The 24,033-nt window shown below is 41.6% G+C and overlaps 1 protein-coding gene across 12 annotated transcripts in view; it reads left to right on the top strand.

Moving 5' to 3' along the window:
• Nucleotides 1–24,033, top strand: part of sick (sickie) — a 355,991-nt gene that overhangs the window by 213,322 nt on the left and 118,636 nt on the right. For 10 of the 12 annotated variants that reach the window (XR_015323973.1, XM_022799625.2, XM_086983939.1 and 7 more), the window contains 6 exons: nt 15,898–16,048; nt 19,785–19,987; nt 20,366–20,603; nt 20,964–21,954; nt 22,152–23,038; nt 23,341–23,394. Coding sequence is in view for 11 of the 12 variants with exons in the window: in XM_022799625.2 (XP_022655360.1) it covers nt 15,898–16,048; nt 19,785–19,987; nt 20,366–20,603; nt 20,964–21,954; nt 22,152–23,038; nt 23,341–23,394 (2,524 nt within the window). In the remaining variant the exon portion in view is untranslated. The remainder of the gene's footprint in view (nt 1–15,897; nt 16,049–19,784; nt 19,988–20,365; nt 20,604–20,963; nt 21,955–22,151; nt 23,039–23,340; nt 23,395–24,033) is intronic. The other 2 variants (XM_086983937.1, XM_086983936.1) reach the window with 2 other exon arrangements.

A 24,033-nucleotide genomic window follows, 5' to 3' on the forward strand; every position in this document is an offset into this window, starting at 1 on the left:
TTGTCAATTTCCCTGCCTACTATTTTTACAATATTTGTAATCTATTTTCTCTGTTGTAACTTTCTTGTTCGTTGCACTTCTCTGCCTGATGTGCCTACGTATCGCCAGCTGCACCTGGCGATCAGCCTCGTGAATTTGTCTCATGATAGCACTTTCACCAATAAGAAGTATTACCACTATTTGCCCGAATTTTTTTTACATTTTTTTGTCTCCTAGTTTAAGCGAAAAATTATAATTTTGGTATCCAATGACTAGACAAATTCCACGAGAGCAGTCTTGCTGATTGGCTTGTTCTTGACTTCTTTGCTTCAAGGCTTACCCGTATTACTCAGTGACTCTAGGCAAGTCGTTCTGTACTGGCTATCCTAACGTGATATTACGTCTACCTAACAGATACAAATCGATCATCTTCTTGATCGCTCCCATTTTCCTTGTCCCTGTTGTCCCCTATCCCATCAAATTTAGCACGCCACCCGCTTCAGTTAGCGATAACTTGCTATTTTTTTCAGGGACGAACACACTGAGTGGCGAGAATCCCAAATTTTCGTCGGTGCCTTATTCCTTGTCCGTAGGATGTGTATCCAATTCTACCCAGCTTCTGACCCGGTCATCTCTACACTCCACCACCCTCTCCTTAGTTGCTTACCAAAGCTCTCAACGGCTTAGGGAATTCCATGCATTCTCACAATTCTTCTCTGTCATTACTGTTGTTGTTTGTCGGATCAGTCCGCTGTCCGCGCAGGCCGCGAGGTGTGCACCGATGAAATCTGTTTAACACCGACCAATGCCCAGCGAAATGGATAGAAACAGACACAGACGGAGGAAATGATAATGGAAAGAACAGTCGCGACGAAGATGATTGCCATGAAGACGGCATTGGTAAAAAGCGTCCTGCCGGGTCAGAGACTGACCACGTGCACGCAAAATGCACAACACAGCATTAACAGCTAGACCATACTGAAAACGAAAAGTGGCTTTGGTAAGGATCACTCTGCGGCAGCAGTTAAAGTTGTCGTAGATAACAGCGTAGCGACCGGAAGATAGCAAAGCAAACGCCGTCCTGATAGCGCTGATGCAGTGCAAGAAAAGAGTAACGATGTGGAGGCGCAAATTAGCTTGACAAGCAGCGTCGGTATTGCTGCGTATCGAAAGGGCTCGTAGGAGAAACGGACGAACTTGCTAAAATGCAGAAATAAGTGCGAAAAAGCATTTCTCATTTAGCCGAAACATTTCAAGCCGCCGACGGCGACGATCGAGGCCTCTCGCAACGATCACACCCGGTCATTCTTTCGTCCAGATGGGTATAGTTTGCCTTCAGTCGTTTGGTGAATGTCAGCGAGAGTGAGGGATCAGAGCAGAACTTTTGAGATGCGTGTGTTTTGCTGCAAACTCCTTTCACGCGCGAACGCGTGGGGTTCTGCCGTGGTTCGCGATCGATAGTGTATTTTCGTTTCGTCGGCGTCTTATTGGGGTGGTGACATTGCTTTTCGTACGTTGGTTAATATAAATTGACTTTAACCACTATGGAACTTCCCCAGTTCAAGCTACTAGATATGTCATCAAGGCTTGTTAACATAGTATTTTAGGCATATCGACCGTACGACCGTAAGGCCATAAGGTTCATGGTAATAAAGGTTATAAATTTTCCCGTTTATTACTTTATCATATTTGTTGCTGCTTGTCTTCTGTGCTTAATAACAATTTAGCAATCAGTGGCCTCGACTCCCTATGATCGCTAATAGAATTAATTATAGTTATAACTTGGTTAAGTTTGGCGGAGAGCCGACCGAAAAAAGAAACGTTTGCAACTTATTATTGTATTAGAATAGAGTATCTGCTGCAACAAAAAACAGAAGCGTCACGATGCCCCCGGTGGCATCTTTTTTTCTACAGGTGTTCTAAAGTTAAGTGTTATTATTTCTGGCGTTTCATTAGATCGCTATTTCGAGACGTTGCATCATCTGTTCGAACGCCGCTACTTGTGGCACTTATGTCACTGCTGCTGTTGACGGTACGGGGTAGTTTCACAGTGGTAAATAGCCCTACAGCGTGCTAGCTCCAAAAGTATGCCTATTGCTACGACTATATCAATTTGATCGACGAAAAATGGATTTGTTTTTGATGCTTCAAAGCGTGGCGCATATCCAATGACCGAATCTGTCTACCTACATCTGCTATCTGTTTAGGTATCTGTGTCTTCATGCCGGATTTGCATCGCCATTATTATTCACTGGCCCAGAGGGAAAGATGTCTAAAACGATGATGACATTGGCAACAAGATCTCGGTCTAATCTCTGATTCGATCCTAAACTCACCGACCACCAGTACAGTCGATAACTTCAAAGGGAACGAATACTGCTGAGCTCGAATGGTTGAAATAGGAAAAAATAGACAACATTTTTTGATTGAGACGAAATTATTTGAGAGGCTAGTTCACCCGCGACAATTCACGAGTGCTCTAAAGTGAACCTGAACTTGACTAAAATAATGATACGGTCTAGCAGGATTTTACGGAGTTTATTAGAGGTTTGTAAACGAAAATTCTTATGATTACCTGTCAAGCTTTTATACCCGCTACGGGCACATTATAAAGCAGGATTGATAGCTTTCGACAACTCTTATGAAAGACTCTTGGAGCGCAAATGATGTTAGAGAAGAGGCTGATGGCATCTAATGTTTTTCCACTGGACGACGAAGGCAATTTCAAAGTATCTCGACAGCTCCTGCCATAGCCACGTACATGACATACACGCATCCAGATTACCTGCTCTTAGCATAGCGGTGTTCATATCGCGTTCCGGTTCGATTCTGGATAGGGACTTTTAACCGCTGGTCCTACTGATTGGAACTGTTTAAATCTCCTACAGTGCCGCTACATAAGAGTTGGTCCATTCATAATAAACGGCCCAAAACCCATTCTCCAGCCAGTCAGAACAACGCGGCTCTCTGCTCTGACATACTGATTCTTATTTTTCTAGTTAGAACCGCTACTATCGTCATGCGAGTGAACACGGCGCTTTTAAAAGAGATTCAATAGTTGTCTGTATGTCATTCCGCATTCAACACATTCCGCAAACAACAATTTTAATAGTATCCAGCTATCTGCATGTGGAGTTTCATACGTTTATGTCTGTGATATACGCTTGTGGTACTTTTCACTAACTTCCCAATTTGATTTTTTTAGCCACTGATCTTTGAGGCACGATAAGTTTAGAGGCACTTATGTGCGAGTGCAGACTGAATCGTTTTCTTAAGGTCAGCAAAATTGTAGATAAATTTAGATTGACAAACGCTCGTAAACGGATTCGAAAGTAATAAAAAATTCCCGCGTCGATAACATTTTAATTTACCATTGACCAATAAGCTATATACATATATGTATATATATATATATATATATAGCTTATTGGTTCTATATATATATATTGTAAAATCAACTCAATAAATAAAGTTTTCGATTCTTCTAAATGGGTCAAATGTTAGTGAACGAAGACCCAAGCACTTGGGCGTTTCGTACTTTCCCCCGTCCATTCAACAATTTGTATCTTTTCAAACTAAAACAATCTTGATTATAATGAAGTAAAGAAAGACGAAACTGGTGGAACACACTTAATTGAAGAACGTGAAAGAACCCAAGCGCATGTACATACACGAGGTACATGCACTTTGTGATGGCCAAAAGATGCGAGTGGCGCCACCATAAAGCCTCCATATTTCAATAGACTCTAGACTAGCGCAGAAGTGCATGCGACCGTACCGATGGAAACTTTCAGCAAAAACAGCGTTTTATCATACGACAGTTATTAACAAAATCAACGAAATTAGATCACAAAACAATCCGAAATTTTACTGCGTTTTTTAGAAAATCCGTTTTAGCTTAATTACCGGCGAATGATCGCTATTGTTTACTGTACGGTCTCTCATTGTTATTATTATTATTATTATCAGTAATAAGACACTGATCGAAAGAACGAAGGAAAACAATGATAGCACCGTACTCTTACTTATCTAAAAATGAAACAATCATAGAAATTATGTGAGCTGAGATAACCTAAGAAAGTGTATTAGTAATGGGATAGATATAATCTCCAATCATGTCGCTTCCGTGCACTGATAGACAATGATGCGATAAGACCTGAAACGTTTAGCCATATATATGGATCAGTCTTTTACCAATCAAGCCAATTCAATCATCGATTGAAATTCGCTATTAACACGCTATATAAACTAACGATTATCACTATTTATCTGCTATTATCACAACCGAATCCCTATTGCTTCTGCTATCAGTACGATTTTACAACTCGTTTTGTATGGCAATTATCACCTGCGTTCTAATTGACATTCCCTATCACACCATAGAATTTTCCCCCGATGAAAACTCAACAAATTGACATTTAATTCAAGTGCCATTGGTCGTCGGAACGTCAAAACGCCATTTTTGCACACGCATTTCTCTCTAAATAGGTAACTAGTTGGCTTCCGGTCACTAACTTGGCTAGAATCTAGTGGATGCTGATTTACAACAAGGCTGCCGTCATCGAAATGGATAGCCGCGACGTTAGTAAAGAATGACAGACAAGCGACGGCAAATTTATGTGTGTCTGTGCTTGTGTGCGTGCGTATCTCTGTGGTATTCTGTGATTTTCTGAAGCTGGAGCTGTTCAACTGATGGATGTGCCCTTCCTTCTCATCGCCTTCGGCTTTTTTTCTGACCATCATTATCTCAATCACGATAATGTGATGAGTCGGTAATGCTGATAGGCCAGTGGCTGTCTGATGGCAAGTCGAACACAGCAGCGTATCAGACCAGACGAACTTTCTGAACGACTTGAGCAATCGCGTGCGTAACCGCCGGATCAAAAAACAAGGGGGTCGGCAACAAACGGAGAGGAGACAAAAACCGGCCTCATGCTGTTCGGATGACGGCGCCATGTTGCCAGCCGCCCATAGGCGAACGTCTGCGTCATCCACCACATAAGATGCTTCAGACACAGTGATAGAGCACTGTTTAGCCATAATCTTTTGCTGAAAAAGAGTTTGACGCTATAAGAAGATCTGGGGAAGATGCATATTGTGCAGTGCGCACTTAACGACTGCTACTGTTTACATTGAGAGATATTGCTTGTTCAGCTCTCTCTATATACATGTATGTCCGTGTGTGTATGTGTATAAAAGAGGGCGCTGGTCATCTGCTCCGTTAATGTTAATTAGAAGCACATAGGAAGATGTTGTAAAAAGTGTTCTTTTTCACCGTTCCGTGCTGCGTGTAACATACATATAGATTGTATAGGCTGCGTAATACCGACAATAGGCATGCATGCAAGGGATCGGCAATAGATCTAAGAATAAAGAAGACGTATCCTCCTGTATCTTCGACCTTCGTAGCGATCGGACGCGAAAATATAGGCCTCGATGTACCCTATCAGCAGTAATCCACAGCTGGAAAGTTAAGTATTATGTAAATGCCGCTATGACCCTTGTAAAGTCTAATATATAGCCGTGTTGATTTCACCCTCGGAACCGGAGTTACCTCTATACATTTGGATGGGTACATGGGGCTAGCTTTCGCATCTTTACCTATATCATAATTAGAATAATAATCGTCATAAAATGGCAGCTGGCCATAGACGTCCGCGAGCGAATCACCGTGGCCGTTGGACCGACGGCGTTCACCGAGCGCATTCTATCACAAAGAGCAAAAAAGGTTACGCCACGATTAGGGGAAAAAGAGGCGAAGACAAATAATCACACTTTGATTCTCTAGAGCTATTAGAAATTTAGCCGTATACGAAAAGTTGTCATTGCATCACACTTGATGCATATATACACACATTGAGTTTTCCTGTCAACCATGTTAATGGTGTCTTGCAGCAAGACCTAGGCCGTTCGCTGTTTTTCCTAGGCTATACATCCGTGGCAATACAGATTAGAGAATGGAAGACGACATTCTCACTGCAGTTTTTTGGTTTATCAAGTCGAATTGTATACCATATACAGATGATAATAATACTTATAAATACTAGCAGTAACACGTATAATTATGTTGAAATAGAACCGCCTCTTGGTCTGTGACTGCCGTGGTTCCCAGTGCTACCAGGGTCTACTTACGTTTCTAACGTAGTAACTGCAATAATTAGAGCACAACGATCCAACTATGTAATGAGAATATTTATCATAACATTACTGAACTGATTGAAGAAGAGCGGTGAACAGAACAGACGGAAAGATAGCCGGACGTGTTTTCGTCATGTTGTCATCGTGGATTGTCGACATTTTGCTGGCAGTGACCGACGGCGACGATTTTGATGTTAATGGCAGCCGAAGTCCGGCCGGTAATTGTCAAGGTTGCACAGTGGCCAGCTTTTGCTAGCAGGTGGACGAGTATGCAAGTCCAATGATAGGTGCAGATATTTACTTCAGATTCAGTCTGGTGTCCGGGACACGTCCGGCATTGCAATAGCCTGTATCTCAGAGAAGAAGAGACGCTTCAAGACAGAACAGTGTAACGTACAAAAATTATCTATTCAAAGACAAGACGGGAGAATAATAAATAAGGAAAAGAACAGAAGAGGTATCGATTCGTTTTCTACTACAGGTAAGTGTAAAACGTTTATACTCGAGCGATCTATCGATCTTCGGTGACGTGTGTAGCTCTGTTGACTCTGGCGGGGAACGAGATTTGAAGGTGCAATATTGGTTTATTTATCCATGATTGATGTTATCTGAAAACGTGAGATTTGGCCGGAGTGGCTTACAAGAAGGTGTCACCACTTTTCATAGCGGATTACCGACCATACACCTGTACATAGAGTAGACCACTTCATGAACGTATTGGAAGCTATCTAATTGATCTGGTTTACTTCCCCGAATAAAAACAGCTACATTCTGATAAATGAAGCGGTAGGCGTCGCTCCTTAATCAGTCGAGCAATGGTCACTGTCGACCACTTTGAACTTCTGATCCTGTCTCATTCCTGACGATTGGAGCAACTGTTCCTCTCCATATTAGTACGCCTACAATTTCGACATGCCAACTGCTAGCAAGAAGGCTAGTCCTTGGAACTCGCAGCTGCATCAGTACCATGTACGATCACGTCGAAATGACGTCAGGTTTAATCTGTGGGGGGTCATCTCGACGGGCCGGCCTAATCCGAATCAAAAAAACAAGTGGAACAGTCATCATCCATAGCACCGTGTAGATCTGATCAGTAGCGATCACTCAGTACATTGGACTCGCGGATCAAATCAACTATATAACTAACAGATAGCGTAAAACGTGCTAACTGATAAAACTGGGAAAAGATGTCACCCGAATGTAAGCACAGGCTATTGATGTTATCGGCACGAATATTATAAGCATGCATTTTTCAGCCTAAATACGTTTAGCAAACAACGGTTCGGTCTATGAAAAGCAAGTTGCACAAGACCAATCGGCCCGACAGCCAAGATCCAATCGACCATTTTGTTTTGAGGACTTTTAAAGCTACACGCCTTACGAGTGTAATAAATATCAGGCTGTTGCAAGCGGACTCAGCAGACTTCGAAATTAAATAATTTCTTAACTAGTTTCGCTAAAGATACGCTTTTTTAGTATGTGTTATAAATACCTTTAGACGGTTATCCCATAGCCCTGGCAGCTTCTGAACATCCATATTTGTATTATCCGTATACCATTGCTTCATTTATGATTTCTCAAAGTAAGTTGATAGCGGGATATGCTGGCTTGCCTGTTGCCCTGTTTAAGACGTGGAGAATCCCGAAATCACGCGGAACTCGAATCGGAAAAACGAAGAAATTGATAATGAGCGTCGATATATCTTTGCTCGATCGAAACGATATATATTCGTTGTCAGAATCGTTGTCATCAGGAAATCAGATTACGTGCTTCCGATCGCCATGCTAACGGTTCATGAGTCTTTTGAAGAATTCAAAATAACGGGTTGCATCCGTTGTTTGATCTTCGACATATTCTGTAGTGACAGATGTCCCTGATGTCCATTGTAAGTGCTGCCATCACTTCACGTTTAAGTGTACCCGGCACAGTTACAGAGTTAAATTTTTCTTTAAGATGACGCCATTTGCTAGTCTAGTCTCCTTTCAGCTGATGGTACGCATTGAACCTTGCCTCGTGTATGGCGGCCGTGTGCTTCAGGCGAGTAGAAGTTGCGCAATTTGCAAACGTAGAATGTATCTTTAACAGACCTGAAGTCAATCTATTTTTTTACTCAGTTTTCGCGTTTTTAGTGTTTGGGTTATAATTCTGTATGTGAAATGATTGTGTCTCGGCCGACACAGCATTTTAACATCAAGCTTTACTTTCGTCAAAAGCTTCCTCGATTGCAGCAATGTGATTTTGTTTTTCAGGCCCAACATTTGGTCATCTTCTCACTGGTTTTCAATATGTCAGTGTTTGTTCGTAAGGCGTTTGTACCAATCACGTACTGTGCCCTTACTTGAGGCCTTTTTGTTTAATGTTTTCAGCAGTCTTCGATTATTTTCCGTGGCACTGTGGCTTTTGGAAGACGAAGCGTTTATTTCCGAGACTGAAGAGTGCTCTCCGTCTCACTTCATTTCGCCTGGAGCAAACTTAACCAGTTGCTACTGGCAAGTTTCCAATTGTAGTTCCTTCGCTTGTGACATATCGCTCAAAAGTTATTCAACTTAAAAAATATGCCGGTTTACTTGTCACAGTCCGATCGTTGCCTCATAGCTGCTTGGTTTGATAGATAGGATAATAGCTCTATGTACAGTTCAAAATTCTAATCGCACTTATTAAACAGGTAATCGTTTTTTGTCGCACAGACCTGATTATGCGTTTTGCTTAGCTGCTTGCAGGACGAAATGTGTCCTGAAAATTAGGCGTTATTTAATTATCCGAAATCAGAGTCTTTATTTAAGCGCTCCGACACATCCCGGTATCTTCTCAGCACCAATTCAGTTCTTCTTATCCTGTTATCAATCATAATTTCTTGACCCCTTGACGAGTGATTTGTCAATCCGATTACATAATCAGGTGTTCCGACACATCCATAACTTGCTACAGTCCATACCATCGCATTATCTTCATCGTACATAAAAGGAACTGCTGTAGACGATTATTTATATATTGAAAAGCATGAAATGACACGATGATCTACCAAGGGAAAATATTTATTTTCATCATTTTTTAGTACTATCGTAATCTGTATACTTCTGTATACTTCGTATTTCTGTCCAATTCAGCCATAGATTTTTTGACTCAATGATTAGCACATGTCCTGCACTGAACTATTTCTCTAAAACGAGAAGCAGACGCCGTCTGGTATATTTATACATCGGTACCGCAAAACGTAGTTGTTCTTTCCGTAGCAGTTTCAGTGGTCCGCTGGTTAGTTCTATCTCAGAAAGTAGCCAATGTTTGATGCTACCATCGCCACTGGCTTTATCTGTTTGGCATGCGAGCCTATAACGATGCCTTGGTGCTCTGCTTTTATTCAGCACGAATCCAAATCTTAGAGGGTGTCATCATCCGTCCTTGGGCCTTTTAGTGTACCTTCGTGGCATTGGTTGCCGGGTTTCATCGCATCGGCGGCAAGAGCAGCAGTAGCAAGTGTGTCTCAGTGTTACGGTGCGCTATTCGACGGCTCTGCGATTATTCTAAAGCGTCTCCCATAGTATCGTTGACTTGTGTCGATACGCGTTACGTGATCGCTTTTACGGCTCTAACCGCGGCCGGATGAACGGGCCAGATTGTTGGTTGGCATCACGTCACGTTTTGTCGCTACTGTCCAAACAAGCACAGCTTTCCTCTTCCTCGGCATAGGAAAAAGAAAAATCGATTTTTGTAAGCAACCAAAAAGAACCTATTGAGCAATAAAGAGTGAAGAGCGCTGACAGTAAAACGCAGCACCACTACATGAGACACCTCTAGAAGAATACTTCACCGGCTGCTGCTGGTACTTTATCTCGGAGAAATACACGCGAAAAGCTGAGCTGCGCGCGGTGAAACCAAACGCTAAGCAACTAATCAGCCGCACACATGTTCCTATTCGGACGTCATTGTCGATACGAATCAGTGGCTATCCGGCTGCGGAGTCCATGCTAAGCTGAGGGGTGGTCCGCGACTACAGCGTTACTATCATATTTTGCCCTTTGTGGTTGACTGCAGGTAGATATTATCCACATATTGGGGTCATGGCATTGTGCTTACACCTAAACCTACAAGTACATTCAAACACGCCAACAGACAGATGTAGCAGCTCATCATATCAATAGTGGTATAACATACTTGCCCGTACTGTGGCTCCTTTAGATTGCCTTTATTGTTTATAGCGTTACTTTTGCTGCTGGTGTCCTAAGGCGCACCTTATCTTCTCCCATCTTAGTCGCAAAAGCTGTCTGTTGTCATCTGAGCCCGTATCAGAATGTTGTGTATTGGTCCCCTTTACGCCTGTAGACGAAACGTCTTCACCTTAGGCTTGTGGTAGTCATACACTGTTCCATTGAGAATGGTGCGACTGTATCTCTGAATAGGACACGACAGAACACTATGATATGTATGGTATTCCTATAGATCTTATCCTTTTATTCTGGACCCCAATTGTTTATCGCAACATTGAGTATCGAGCCGTGCGTCGTACTGTGTAATGCACATTGACGATCTCGTCGGTGTTTCTACATGTTCGCTTGTAACAGGCAACCCAGGCGTTCAAGATAATAACCGTAAGGGTGACTTTCCGCAGAGAATAGCATCAGACGGTGGTTTTCGGCGATAAGAAGTTCTCTGTGTTTTGTTGCTGTTCTTAATTAAAGCGAACTACAACGATATATCAAATATACGATCTATCTCATAACTACAGATGACATTATTGTTTCCTTCGCTCTGGCGTCAACCGCGAAGCGATTATAGCGAAGATGTCATGTGAGAGACAATCGATTTGTTCCATCTTTGTTAATCATCAACGGCGTTCCTCGCAATCGTTGAACCTACCATAATCCTATGGTTAGGTGAATAGCCCCAATCATCGGAACAGCTGTGACAGTTGGAATGTTAAAGATAGAAAGGCTTCGGTGACAGATCTGTTGGGGGCAAGGGGTGAACGTCAGGTTAATGTGGTAAATATGCGAGTATATTACCTACCTTACTATTATTGTATGATCAATAGTACCTCCGCAATAAATGTTGTGGGCACCCGGAACGGCACCAATATAAAATAATATAATTCCTATCATAGATTTGGTATCGAGAGTATTATATAAGGTATCATATTGTAGACATGTGTTTGGCAAATGGGTAACTACATCATAATCGTCCTTTTACGGATATGAATCGGTGAACCGGTTACACCATCTGAACTACGACCCATTATTTGGATGCACCAAAATGATTAGGACAATACTCTAGAATTTGCCGTTGGTTGCAATAAAGAAAGAGACTGAAGTTCTACGTAAGCGAGTAAAGAAACTAACGTTAACATCGCTACATGCCAAAACACGTTTGTCATATAGATACAATGCCGATAAGACTGTGCAAGGTACGTTCGAGAAAATCGACTAATACCCAGAAAAAACGTATAAATATTTCCTAAGCTGTAAATACACGTGTAAATATATCTAAAGACAGTAGCCTTTGTTTTCCGAACAAGAAACAAGACCCAATTTGTTGTTACGGTATGCTGATTATTGGTTTATTATTATTATTTTTGTTGTTACTATTTCCTAGCCGATCCATTGATCCTGACGTTAGATGTTTTGATCCGCTAAGCTTCTTCACAAAGGCTGATTTGCTCCGTGTTGATAATATCGTCGCCTGTTACTGGACAGAAAGTGCCCGTTTGATTGCAGCTGAACCGCACGCTGATGAAAACGAGCAAATCTATTATAAAATTCTATTGTTCGGCCGCAATTTTCCTGCGAAATAATTACAAACATGTGTATTCTAAGGACAAATAGTAAATATATAACTAGATATAAAAATTCAAATATTTTAAGAGCAGCTTCGATGGTAAATAAAAAACGTTTTTATTACGTAAGCGCCTTCGTGCGTCGAGTCGTTAGTGTAAATGGGCTCACAATCGTCATGTTTACTAAGTACGATGCGGTTATATATGACGACTGTTCAATGCCTTCTCGGTTAATTAGGTGTTTATGCTTGTCCTATCGAGTATCTCCTGACGAATCTATGTCTACGTAAAATAAGCTAATGAACGATAGCGGGATGATATAAATGTATTGTGGTTGCAGTATATTTCTAAAGCTAAAACTTATATCGGATCCGTTTCTGAAGAAGCCATTGAAGGCTGGCGGATTTACGTAGATCAATTAAAGGACAACAATCGAAAATATTATAGCTCGATGAATACGAATCGGACAGAAACGCTAAAATCATACGTATATGCACTATTACATAAGGCATTTTGTTTATATGGGGCCGGCTAAAAGGTAAAATTACCCTACAGTTCTAGGCAGTCGTTTAGGATAACAGTTATCTATTCTGAAGGGAACGAACCTCCAAAGGAAAATTTCTGTTCATTCAACGAAACTCGCTTGTATACGAATAGTCTTTTGGACACACGACATACACACGATCTATTTCTGATTGTAATTATTGTGTACAGGTATCAACCCGTGCTGTATACGCAGATATTGTCAGCAATATTTCGCTTTCCGTATTTTCCTCATGTTGATGTTGTGTTCTGTCAGGCCATCGTTTCGTCGAGTGTCATCAGGGCCATGAATTTTGCCTTGTTGCTGTTGGCGCAATTCTTCACACGCTGTTAAGGCTTCAGTTAACATAGAAATGAACAAATTCCAGCCACTCGACGACACTCTTGCTACCCATTCAGTAACGAGGAGGTAACAATCGGCGACGCCCAGTTTTTTTCCGCCTAACTTCTGTTATACTACAGAACGATACCAGTTACTTAGCAGCAGCACTTGGTTTCGGGCTTCTCGAGTGACACTATTTTAATACTGTCAGATGAAATTCAAAAACCGTGTTTACTACGAATGGCGCTGCCGACTCCCTCGAGACCCTCCATGATAATGGGCATGTTATTTATTAATGTATTATTATGTGTTAACGGTTGCTAGTTGTTCCGCAAGTGTTTTTCTGCTAGCATGTTCTCTTTGATCCAATCGTATGATCCTCTATACATTCGCCATTTATATTTAGTTGACTAGGATCGATTTCGCGACATCTGGCTGGAGGTTTTGTTGCGCACAACCTCCTTCGTTCCCCTCCCTTGTTCACATCTACGAAACGCTAGTTTCTTCTACATAACACCCGACGAGCAGTATTAGACACGACACGGTCGGTATTGGCGCTGATATCAGCACAGTCGGGCATATTACTCTTGCTTTTTTTTTCCCTGCCCCCCTATTTATCATTAGACGAAAAAGTAGGCGAGCTAGTAATAGTGGTCCTTTTTGTCTGACAGCTGCAGCAGCAGCGGCTCCGTATGTACGATTAAAATGGCTCGAATTATCTATTGCAAAGGTGCACGTGTACGGCCGCACGGCACGATTAAACACGCATGGACACTATATATAACGATGTAAGGGACTAGTCTCTGATTTATCAGTAAACGGCATTCAGGCAGAAGCTGCAGGAATCGATGTAACTAGCAGTGTTCCAAGCGTGCGACAAATCAATGGCTTAATAGGAGTGGCGTTAATGACTTCAATAGAAGGGAAAACAATTTGAACAATGTTTCCCTTACGAATACTACCGCAACTTACTGTTAAATTGATCATTACACTTACAAGCTAGATGTAATTATTTACGATGGCTTCTTGTTTCGTGTTCAAATCGATTTCGAAGTGAAGAGTAGACCTGACGGCAACGATCAAACAGATCTTGTTGTTTTCCTTTTGAAATCTTGTTCATTAATCCGTTAAAAGATCGTTGTGAGGTAGCGAGTTCATCTCTGGCAACGACGCTACGATCTTGAAAACCGACAATTGTCATCGGCAAAATGGTGTCGTAGTAGACGACACACAAACGCTGATCATACCATAACAATGTGCTGTTTAGTTACTACTTCGGCAAGATCTGTTATTCTGATATGAGTTCTCAAGCTTTTTTCAAAATTTAACGTTGGTTAATTTTGACGGATCTAGCGACAGGCAGCAGAAACAATGTGTTTACAAATGTGCATACATTGAAAACTGTGTATTTTCTTCGAACATTTATCGTCGTTCACGTTCAATTGTTAATTTCGCTTAATGTCCCCTTCGTCCTGTTATTAATGATAGTCGTTTCCTCTAAACTCAACCGGTAGTGAAAGGAAATTAAATTACCAGAATCGAATAACAGTAAAAAAGAAGCTTGGCCATTCTTTAACTTTTATTAGACTATAGGCACGTGGTACAAGTCCTGTTAAGACGAAGGTTGCTAGTGCCTTGCGCACAGCGTTGCCTAACGATTGTGCCTGCGCTGCCTTTTCGTAGTAAACACAGCTGTCGCGGTAAAAGTCGTAGTTAATATAGAACGACGGAAGAATCGCGGCCATCATTAAACAGGTACAACAGCTCAAATTGCTTCTTGATCTGTTTAGAGACATATTTTTTTTCCTTCCGTATGTCTACGTTGGCGCTTTTGTCATTGGCCTGACAATATGTTCATTAGGTTATAAATACAGTTTACAAAGGCATAGAACTACTTTTATCTGTACCAGCCGGCTAATCGGATGGAGTAGAAACAGCATCAAGAATAGTAGTAATTACGCTTATATATTTCCGCCACTGTCGCTGTTCATATAGGAGCTGCCATTCGTACATAGTTCATTGATCGAAGCTTTGTTAAACCATAGCCTGCGTAGCCAACGTACTCAGCAGTGCTGTAGAAAATGTCTGCTGTAGAAAAAAATAACATGTCCGTTGTTGGATAGTTTATTGGCAAGTGTCATTTCATGCCGGACGATACCCGTAATATGTTTCAAAGTGAAGCATCAGCAAAAACCCCCAGGTTTTGTAACTTGCCATTGTTCCTTTCAACGATTACTGTGTACCTAAACTACTTTCTGCTCGAACTGATGTTTATAAAGCATCCATTATACCCTAATAACTAAAGAAACATAACTGTTTCATGGGTTTGGAAATAAAGAATGCGCCGAATGGCCAACGACGTTATTGCAAGACACTTCGGCCGTCGTGTCCCAGTCAGAAGTATTGAATGGCATCATGGACGCTTGTTTCAACTCTAACAGCTTTTGTAAAAGATGACGAACGCGATCATCCATTCTGTCTTCTAGACATAACGAATCGCTTACCTGGTCTTAGTCTGCAAAAAGCATCTAGGTACTGGTCGATGCTACGATGACCGGTATTCTCAAATAGGTACTGCACTATCAATGGTATTTGATTGGATTGTTGTCTTATCGGGACCGGACTAGCCAGCTGAGGTTCTGCTTGTGCAGCGAATCCATGTTTCTTAGAGCCGTCCCCTTTCCGACAACCGAATGAATATGGGTTGTTTATAAACTGGAATCGGTATAGATCTTCCTACCGACAGGCATGTTATAAACGAACCTTTCTGTTGTACAAAAACTTACGATTCTTTTATGTGATAAATGATAAAAAGTTTCGCCTTGACGGTAAGTAAAGTTATTTTCTAACGCGCGTAGAGATGAACTTGGCCGTTTCCACTTCTTGAACAGTATATCAACTGATTTGCTTATACTGGGTTAGAACGTTTTGCTTAACCCATTGTATTATAGAATCATAATGAGTTAAACCCATCGGCTGTTCACACTAAGCCATCGAATGACGTAAAACATCGACTTTACATTTTATTCAAAAACATTGATTGATAGTCGGCTTTAGCAACAGATAGTATACCTGTTGTACCCTTGTCAATTAAATAACGTGTTCTGAATGTAGCGGTAACTCTCTATTTTTTTGCCATGTATTACAGGTTCTCAGTCGGGTGTGGCTCAAAATCCCAAAAGCGGCTTGGTTCCGCCGTCATCACGCGGTTCTCGGTCTAGTTCACCGTCACTTGCCACAGGCCATATCACCAGCGGCCTTACAAAAGGCATTCCGAACCTCTCGAATCAGAAACAGAGGTAAGAGAATGGACCAATTTGAAAACCAGCCTATTTATAGGGACAATCGCTTTAAAGTGCGCTTTCGAATTTTGGCGGCATTTGCTACAGGCGATAATTTTTTTTCCGATTTTAAATAGTTCGGTCAGTGATCCTTTATCCGATTAACGCGTCGTTCTCATTTCGAGTCCAGCTTTGTTTACCTGTATTATCAACTAGTTTTTACATCGATTGCGTCCCGCAGCGCCACGATCTTGAAGTTGACGATCTAACCATAGAACCAAAAACTGATACGTAGATCTCGGCAGGTTAGTAAGTAGATCGCTTTGGAATTTTTAGGTTATCTTCTGGAACAGCATATATATATATATATATACATATACTCACTATAGCCTGTGTTATATTTGCAACTATTGGCTAATTAAATTATCGTGCGGACTGATCAGACGTAGCTTCTTCGTGAAGATAGTTTATACTCTTTCGCGATCCAAACCTGAGTAAGTTACAACATAATTAACTGATAATGTCGTAGTCGCTTAAAGTCTCCTTCTTTAATTCCGCTTCATAGGAAGCTAACCTTTCTAGATTAATCTTACGTCCCTACCATGATGTTGGTCTCTGGATTCGCACGCTATAGCAGATACAGCTTTCGTTTGGTAATTGAGGCTAATGTCTTTTGAAACACGCAACAAGCAAGGGAAAGACATATGTGTGGAGATATATGGAGTTCGTCGTTGATAAATGGTTGTATTGAAGACGGGCAGTAGCAGCGACAACAACAGATAGTCAACAGTGTTATAGTGGTGGTTGCTGGTGCTCGTAGCTGCCGAATCGCATTCGGTTACAACGACTTCACGGTCTGGAAATTTCAATGGCAGTATTTTTTTCTTTCGTCGTTGCTATTGTTCATGGTCTGATAATTTTTCGATTCCGACTTTTGTTGACGTCAATTTTGGTTGATAACGACCAGTACGATGTTGCGTTGGGTTATATGCGCGCAAAGAGCCAAAAATAGACGAATTGTTGATCCGTTCAATTTCTTGTTCTTCAGTGAAGTTTACGCACTGGAAAACCTACGATCACCACCGGAAAATAGCCAGTACTGCGTTCCTGTATGTCATCAAGCGCCTCGTGTCAGCACAAGATAGTTAGATACATTTTGGTGCAGACCATTATTAACTATTTTTGGTAGAATTTAAATTAGTAAACTCTAAGAGAGTAATGATTTTGGTGTGGACCGAAAGTCTCTTCTGATTGGCTGTTGTTGTAATAGAGCAACACTTCTATCTCAAGCAGTTGTACATGCCGAAGCATGATTTTATTACTATAGAGCGCCAGTCTATGAGACCGTTTCATTATATGGCTCTGGATGTAGATTTAGAAGTTTCTCCCTTTAGTGGCTTCTGGCTGAAGTAGTACATCTTAAGTGTTGACGTTATCGTCTAAGTTTATATTTGAAGTTCTTATACGCGACAATAAAGTATCAGGTTCATTTGTGTATTTGAAGAAAATAAGGTACTCTTTAATAGAGTTAAATGACTAGTTCAGTGAGATTTACTTTGCCGCATTCTGTCACCCAGCAAATGTCAACGATGGCCACAATTCAGTACTCTTCGTTTTTTTTTTTCATCACTGCGAGTAAAATCAGTCACTAGTAAATGACGAATATCTCCACGTGTCATCGTCGTCACCAATTGTTCAATTTGAAGCCAGAAAAACCAACGCGAGCATTTTTGAAAGGTATAAATCATCGGGTAGGTAACCCCAGCCTAGCGTGGCGTGTGTCCAATATAAAAATCCAAAGTGTAGGCCATCCGACGTAAAAAAATTCGTTTCAAGTTTAGTGGGAGTCAACTGAGCTTGTGAGTTAACTGAGAGGTATGGTTTACGCCATCTATTAATTGAAACTGAAAGGAATTGCGGAACTGGTCGATGATTAATTTACCTCGTATACTTAAATTTCATCTGAAATTAATGATTTTCAGATGTGTTTACGAAGTTAGTCAATACAGCCAAAGAGTCCAATAATGCCAAAGAGCGCAATGCTGTTAGGCAATCTATAGGCTCTTGTTAGTGACGAACTGTGGCTTAACGTACGGCTGAGGTGTCGAGGTAAGATGTTCAAATGTGCCTGCTGGCTGATGACGGTGTTTTTCAGTGAGATGACTTCACGTCAAAGTGGTCATTCACTGAATGTAAGTGATCTCGAAGAAGCGGGAAGAAACGATTTTTCGAAATTTTTGTGAAATTTGAAAAAAGGTGCTAGACTATTCTGTAAATAGTAGTTACTTGATGAAGACGATTTGCTGAAAATGGGTATAGCAGGTGATGCAATATATAATTGTAAAATAACAATGATAATTTGATTTGGATTTCGTCTGGTTTGGCTTCTTATTCAATCTAGTGTGCGGCCTATGCTAGACAATGTCTAAGACTACACAGTTTTTTTATATAGCCAATAATCACATCCAAGAACATCGTGCTTGAGACTCTCTAGTAGGGTATTACATTGCTGTCATGTCTGCCAGATCCACCCCTACGTTCGTGTCACATAAAACGCAATGGGTTTATCAAGAGAGAGGCGACGTGGGGATCATAGACCGAAAATTAGAATAGACAGCGTTCACCGAAAGTATTAGTCAATATTGCTTCTGCTATTTAATCCATTGCCGTTATGTGCTGAAACGAAAACAAATTGTCGTTTACACCGAAATTGAGATATTTTTAAAGGATATTAGATTTAGTCAGATGTACGGGCTAAGCAGAAGGTCAGAGTCGCCGTAAAACCGTGAGCAGAACAGCCGTCTGTTCGATGAGGGGTAGAAAAGATGCCTATGCTCTTAAATTGAGCCCATTGCTTTGCTGTGCTGTGTGACCTCCGGAAATAGCTTCAAGTAGGGTGCCGTTTACCGTATTAAAATATCTACGTTTTACATCGTACCGTAAAATAAAGATTTGTTTCGGTAGACAATTTACTCACGTCTTTGACTGTATTAGCGCTTTAGCGGTCCGTTATCACCTATTGCTGACTCGTCGCAATAGCCACGCGGACAACCTGGCTAAGATTGCGTACTGTATGCTGGCTCATAGTATAATGTAGCTATGCGAACACCAGTCCAAAAAGAAGAAAAACCACCCAATCAAAATCGTTGGCTAGTTTTCCTTTAGGACATGCGGGATACAATGGTGATCTTTTGAGTTTGTGAAGGTCACCTAACACTCGTTCATTCAAGCGTTGAAATTTACAACTACATGAATTTTTAATGAACAAATGTAGAATTAACGATCAATGCAATTAACGTATCTGCTAGGTTTGCTACCTTTTATGTAACAGACACAGCCACTACCGTATTATCCTGCTTCTCAGAGCACTACAGTGATTTCCGCATGTTCGATGTATAGCCACATCTCTATATCTATATAGATGCTAAATATCGCTGAATGGTTCCTTACGCAAAGCAGCCGTCCGATTGGCAGGAATGGCTGTGTGTGTTAAATAAAGGGCAGAACGCAAGGTATATTGAATCTAATTTAGATTTGAAACTATCAAAAACGCGTTAAAATTAACAAAATGGCACAAGTTTGCAAAAATCGAATCCATATTACGCGAACTATGTTGCTCCACTATGTTTTTAAAATGGCCTTCAGAGACGGACTGACTGTCCTTTGTTACCGTAAGCTTTGAAAAATGCACTCACAGTTAGACTCTCATAAATAGTTATTCTCATGTTTAAATTTTTGTCCTGTCTATATGAAGGCCATCGTCCCTTGGCGGCTCGACACAATCCTTGCCACAGGCTGCTTCTGGAAGATCGTCGTCTATACAAAAACCTGGCTCTATTTCAAGAGCGCCTAGTAGTCAACAGGTGAACCAGGTACCCGTAGTGTCTCAATCTAGCAAAGAGATCCCTAAACCGAAAAAAGGAACGACGCATGAACAGACTTCAAAACAGCTCAAAGGTAAAAGTATATAAGATACAACATTCATCTTTGGCTATGAAATTTACACGTTAGACAATTACAGATGATGACACTGATTTTTGGTGGGCTGTACTTCTATTAAAACCTCCGTACTTATTTATTCCTTTTCTTAAGATATTCATTTATGGATTGCATTGAAAGATTAATCTTAGATCCCATATCGAATATGCCGTGCTCAGTTCCGCTGCCATTTGAATAAATCATGGAAACTTGGAAGCTTGTACACTTCATGTGAGTAAATAGGAGTGTATATCAAATAAGAACTCGTCGGTATTGAGGCAATCCTTAAAAATATCAGTGCATAGCAAATCATATTTTACAATATATCGACTATTCCCTCTACAAATTCTGCTTTAGCCCCTTCGGTGGGAGGATTGCCAAAAACGCAGATTGCCCAGGTAACTAAACTCGAGCCAACAGTTCCAGTAGGGTCATCCTCGCGCCTTCCTGCGACCACCCGGAAGGCCCCTGGGTCTTTTGGAAACGGCGGTTCAAGACCACTTGCAACGGGACAGAATCAGGCAGCTACTGCACCCGTGCAGAACGCGAATACGTCCGATCAGCCACAAAACCTATCCGGATTTCAGGGTAACAGGTGAGCTTGCCGCAAGTGCTCCATAAGTATACAGAGCAGTTGTGTTTGAGTGCAATCTAACTGCAGTAGTTTTATACTACATGACAGCTTGCTATTCTTAGTTCATTTAGAACTTCTATCTAAGACTTTTAGAAGTCTTAATAAATAGAGATATAAGACTATGTATGCATACTAGTTTTTTCTTTAGACGGCAGTTGCACCAAAGAACAGCTTTAAAAACATTTGTCATATAAAATGCAATGATTCTAGTAGATAAATGGAAACCTAATCATATATTAGTTGTGATGAGAAAAACAAAAGGTAATTAAGATAATTTGTATATTAACCATTGATACACCTATCTATTTGTGGCGATTTTAGGTCGGTATCTAGTGTATCATCGATTAGCGATTGTTCGTCATCTCTCAATGCAGCAGCAAACACTTCTGGCCTGCCGACGCCTCCATCAGGGCTGCGCCCTCCTTCAGGCCATTTTGGTCGGCCGAAACCTTCACGGCCTAGCTCCGTAGTTTCGACAGCGTCCAGCGATCATAACGGCACTAGTAGCAATAGCTCCCGTAGAAACAGTCGTCTACTTCAAATCTCCACGCCTCCTCTTTTACCGGAGGCAACAGCGTCAGCTCCGCCACCGCCACTACCCCCAAAAGAGTCTGAAGTTGAACAGAGTCCATCTTCATTTCCGCCACGGCCTCCTAAGGACGCGCCGCCTTTACCTCCGAAGGCCGAACAGCTCGAGCGAACCCCCTCACCTCCTCCGAGACCGGAAACGCGACGTGCAGAAGACTTATCACCGAATTGTCATATTCGCGTTTCAGAACGAAACGTTGAACTTCTACTGTCCGAAGAGCCACCTCCGGCTAGCCTAAACGATATTTCGCCCGTCGAAGACACCTGTGAAGAAGTTGAGTGTCCTTCCGCGGATGACAGCGGTATCTCGTATGAAGAGCACACGTCATCACCCAAGCAGAGTCCCGATCTGCTACAACAAAGGCTATCAGACAGTTCCTCGCTTGGTAGCTCCTCGCGAGAAAGCCACATTTCACAGGAGGACAATCAGCCAACCGTCCTTGAAACGACTGTCTCCGAGGCCGCGAAAATCATCGAGGCCGAGGAGATCCAGACCGTCCAATTAACGAACGTATGTACACTGAACGAAAAGGCTGAAGAGGTGAACGGAGAGAGGGAACAGGAAGTGGAAATCGAAGAAGACGAATACGAAGAAGACGATCTGTTACATAGTCATGAAGGAGACCTGCAACACTCGCAGAACAGCCATTTTTCATCGTTATCTGACACAGTGCTTATTGTAGATCCATTGCTGATTAAGATACCTGAACCGCCACAGTTAGAGGTGCGTGAAGTATGTCCCTATATATAAAATTATACGCAAGATTAATTAGGACACAGTAATATGTTTTGTTGACTTTCAAGTGTAAACTATGTTATTATCGCAGTAAATTGTTATACTCGCCATTTTTTTTTAAATGCAAGCTTTGAAAATCAAAAAATTCACAATTCCTTTTAACATTGTTTGTGCCTTTCCTGCAGATAAAATCACTGACGTTTCCAAAGCCGACGGCAGCTGTAAAGGGTACCCAGCAAACGCCGCCCGTGTTAGCATATCAAGCTGAACTTGAACTTGGACGTAATACGTTGCCCCGCTGCGGTCCCGCCATGCACAAGGTGGCGATGGTCTCACCGATGGTCAACTCGCACGGAACTAACAATAATAAGCGTTCTCTTGAAGAACTCAAGAAGTCGACAGACATAACGGAACAGCAAAGTCAACGTAAAGACGAAGACGAAGAGATTGACTCAATCAGTCCGATGCAGCCATTACAACCCCGTAATGCTCCTTATGGCAGCTATTTGCGCAGTCCGTCGGCAAACCAGCCGGGCAGCCAAGGAGCGCCGAATCAAGGAAGTAGTAGGTTTATTCCGGGAGGAAAGTATCACGTTCCGTCGCTGCGGCTGCAGGCCGATCCCTCGCGAGTGGCATTTGCGCGCCACCTCTTAGCGGCTTCTCGGGATATGGCTAGGCTCAAGCATCACCCACCGGGTCAAGGTGCCGTCGGGCAACTAGGACAACTAGGCGCACTAAAGGATGACGTAGGAGGATATTTATCGGACGGAGACGTACTCAGGCCCGGTCGTGGAGGATGCGCCGTCGGAGTTCTGGAAGAAATCCCGAGTGGCTACCTGAGCGAAGGAGGCGCTAGTCTTTATCGAAGACGCCATGACGTACAACAGCACTCCGCCCAACAGTCGCCACACGTTGGCTCAACTCACCTCGGTGCTAACCCGATCAGTCAATTAAGTATCGGAGGTACTCAGAGTGGACAAAATGGGCGTCCAAATTCCAACCATCCTCAGGGAGGCAGCACCCCACACAAGAAAATGGACCCTAAACTTATCAATGTCCTATGTGATGACAGGTTAGTTCTCCCCAACGTCTTTAAAACACAACAGGTTATATACAATTAAACTAAGTCTTTTATTAAATATTAAACCAGCATTATTATCCTTTTTTTCATAACCATTTTTATAATAATAACTTATAAACAATTTGTTCATCTTTTTCTTACAAATATATAAATATTTCGTTGCTTCATATCCCGTGTACGGTTATATTCTTTTGACTTTTTAAGTTTGAGTTTTATGTTAATTCATATATAAACATTTGGTTTTGTTTTCTTTAGCTATCTTGCACTGTATATTTTTGTTTCTCCTTTTTTAGCTTAAAAATTCCTCCGATAAACACAACTGTGCTTCGTCATCCCCGCGTCAGAGCGTGAGTACTTGACATATTCCTTGAGACACTCCTTGCCGTAACAAATGAATACAGTAGACAAGGATATCGATAGACACCGACTTTTACAATTATATTCTAAAGACGATACATTTTACTTTTTTTTTTCTTCTAAACGTATTTCGATAACGGAGCAAATAGTCCACACCACCAATATCTACACCAGATTCTAAAACATTGTGTATGTCTCAATGATATGAGTAGCTACGATAATTAACGATTATAATTAATGTAACGAGATCGATGATTATTCAAGTCTGAATTTATCCACATTCATCAATTATCTGATGTAATGCGCTTAATCTAGTAGATTCAATGTAAAACTTCCTCAGCTTCGTGCGCCAATCTAGGATTGAACTTTTGTGCGTAACCTAAATTAACAAATAACACTTTATTAAATTGCAACGTAATACTTCAGTATGTCGATTACTATCGCTCTATTTTCTGAACAGTCGCTTTCAGAGTGGTCTAAACCAAACGCTATTGTCCCTCCCTCCCTTTCTATGATCAGAGTATCAGATGGGCTTAACCTTACCCTGATCGACACATTCTCACATTTACGCCGAAGGGAGCGGATCAAACCATTAGACGGTATCGTTAATGGGATCAGCTTCATCAGGC

The sequence above is a fragment of the Varroa destructor genome, unplaced genomic scaffold (assembly GCF_002443255.2).
Source record: "Varroa destructor unplaced genomic scaffold, Vdes_3.0 BEIS01000003.1, whole genome shotgun sequence".
Classification (NCBI taxonomy): Eukaryota; Metazoa; Arthropoda; class Arachnida; order Mesostigmata; family Varroidae; genus Varroa; species Varroa destructor.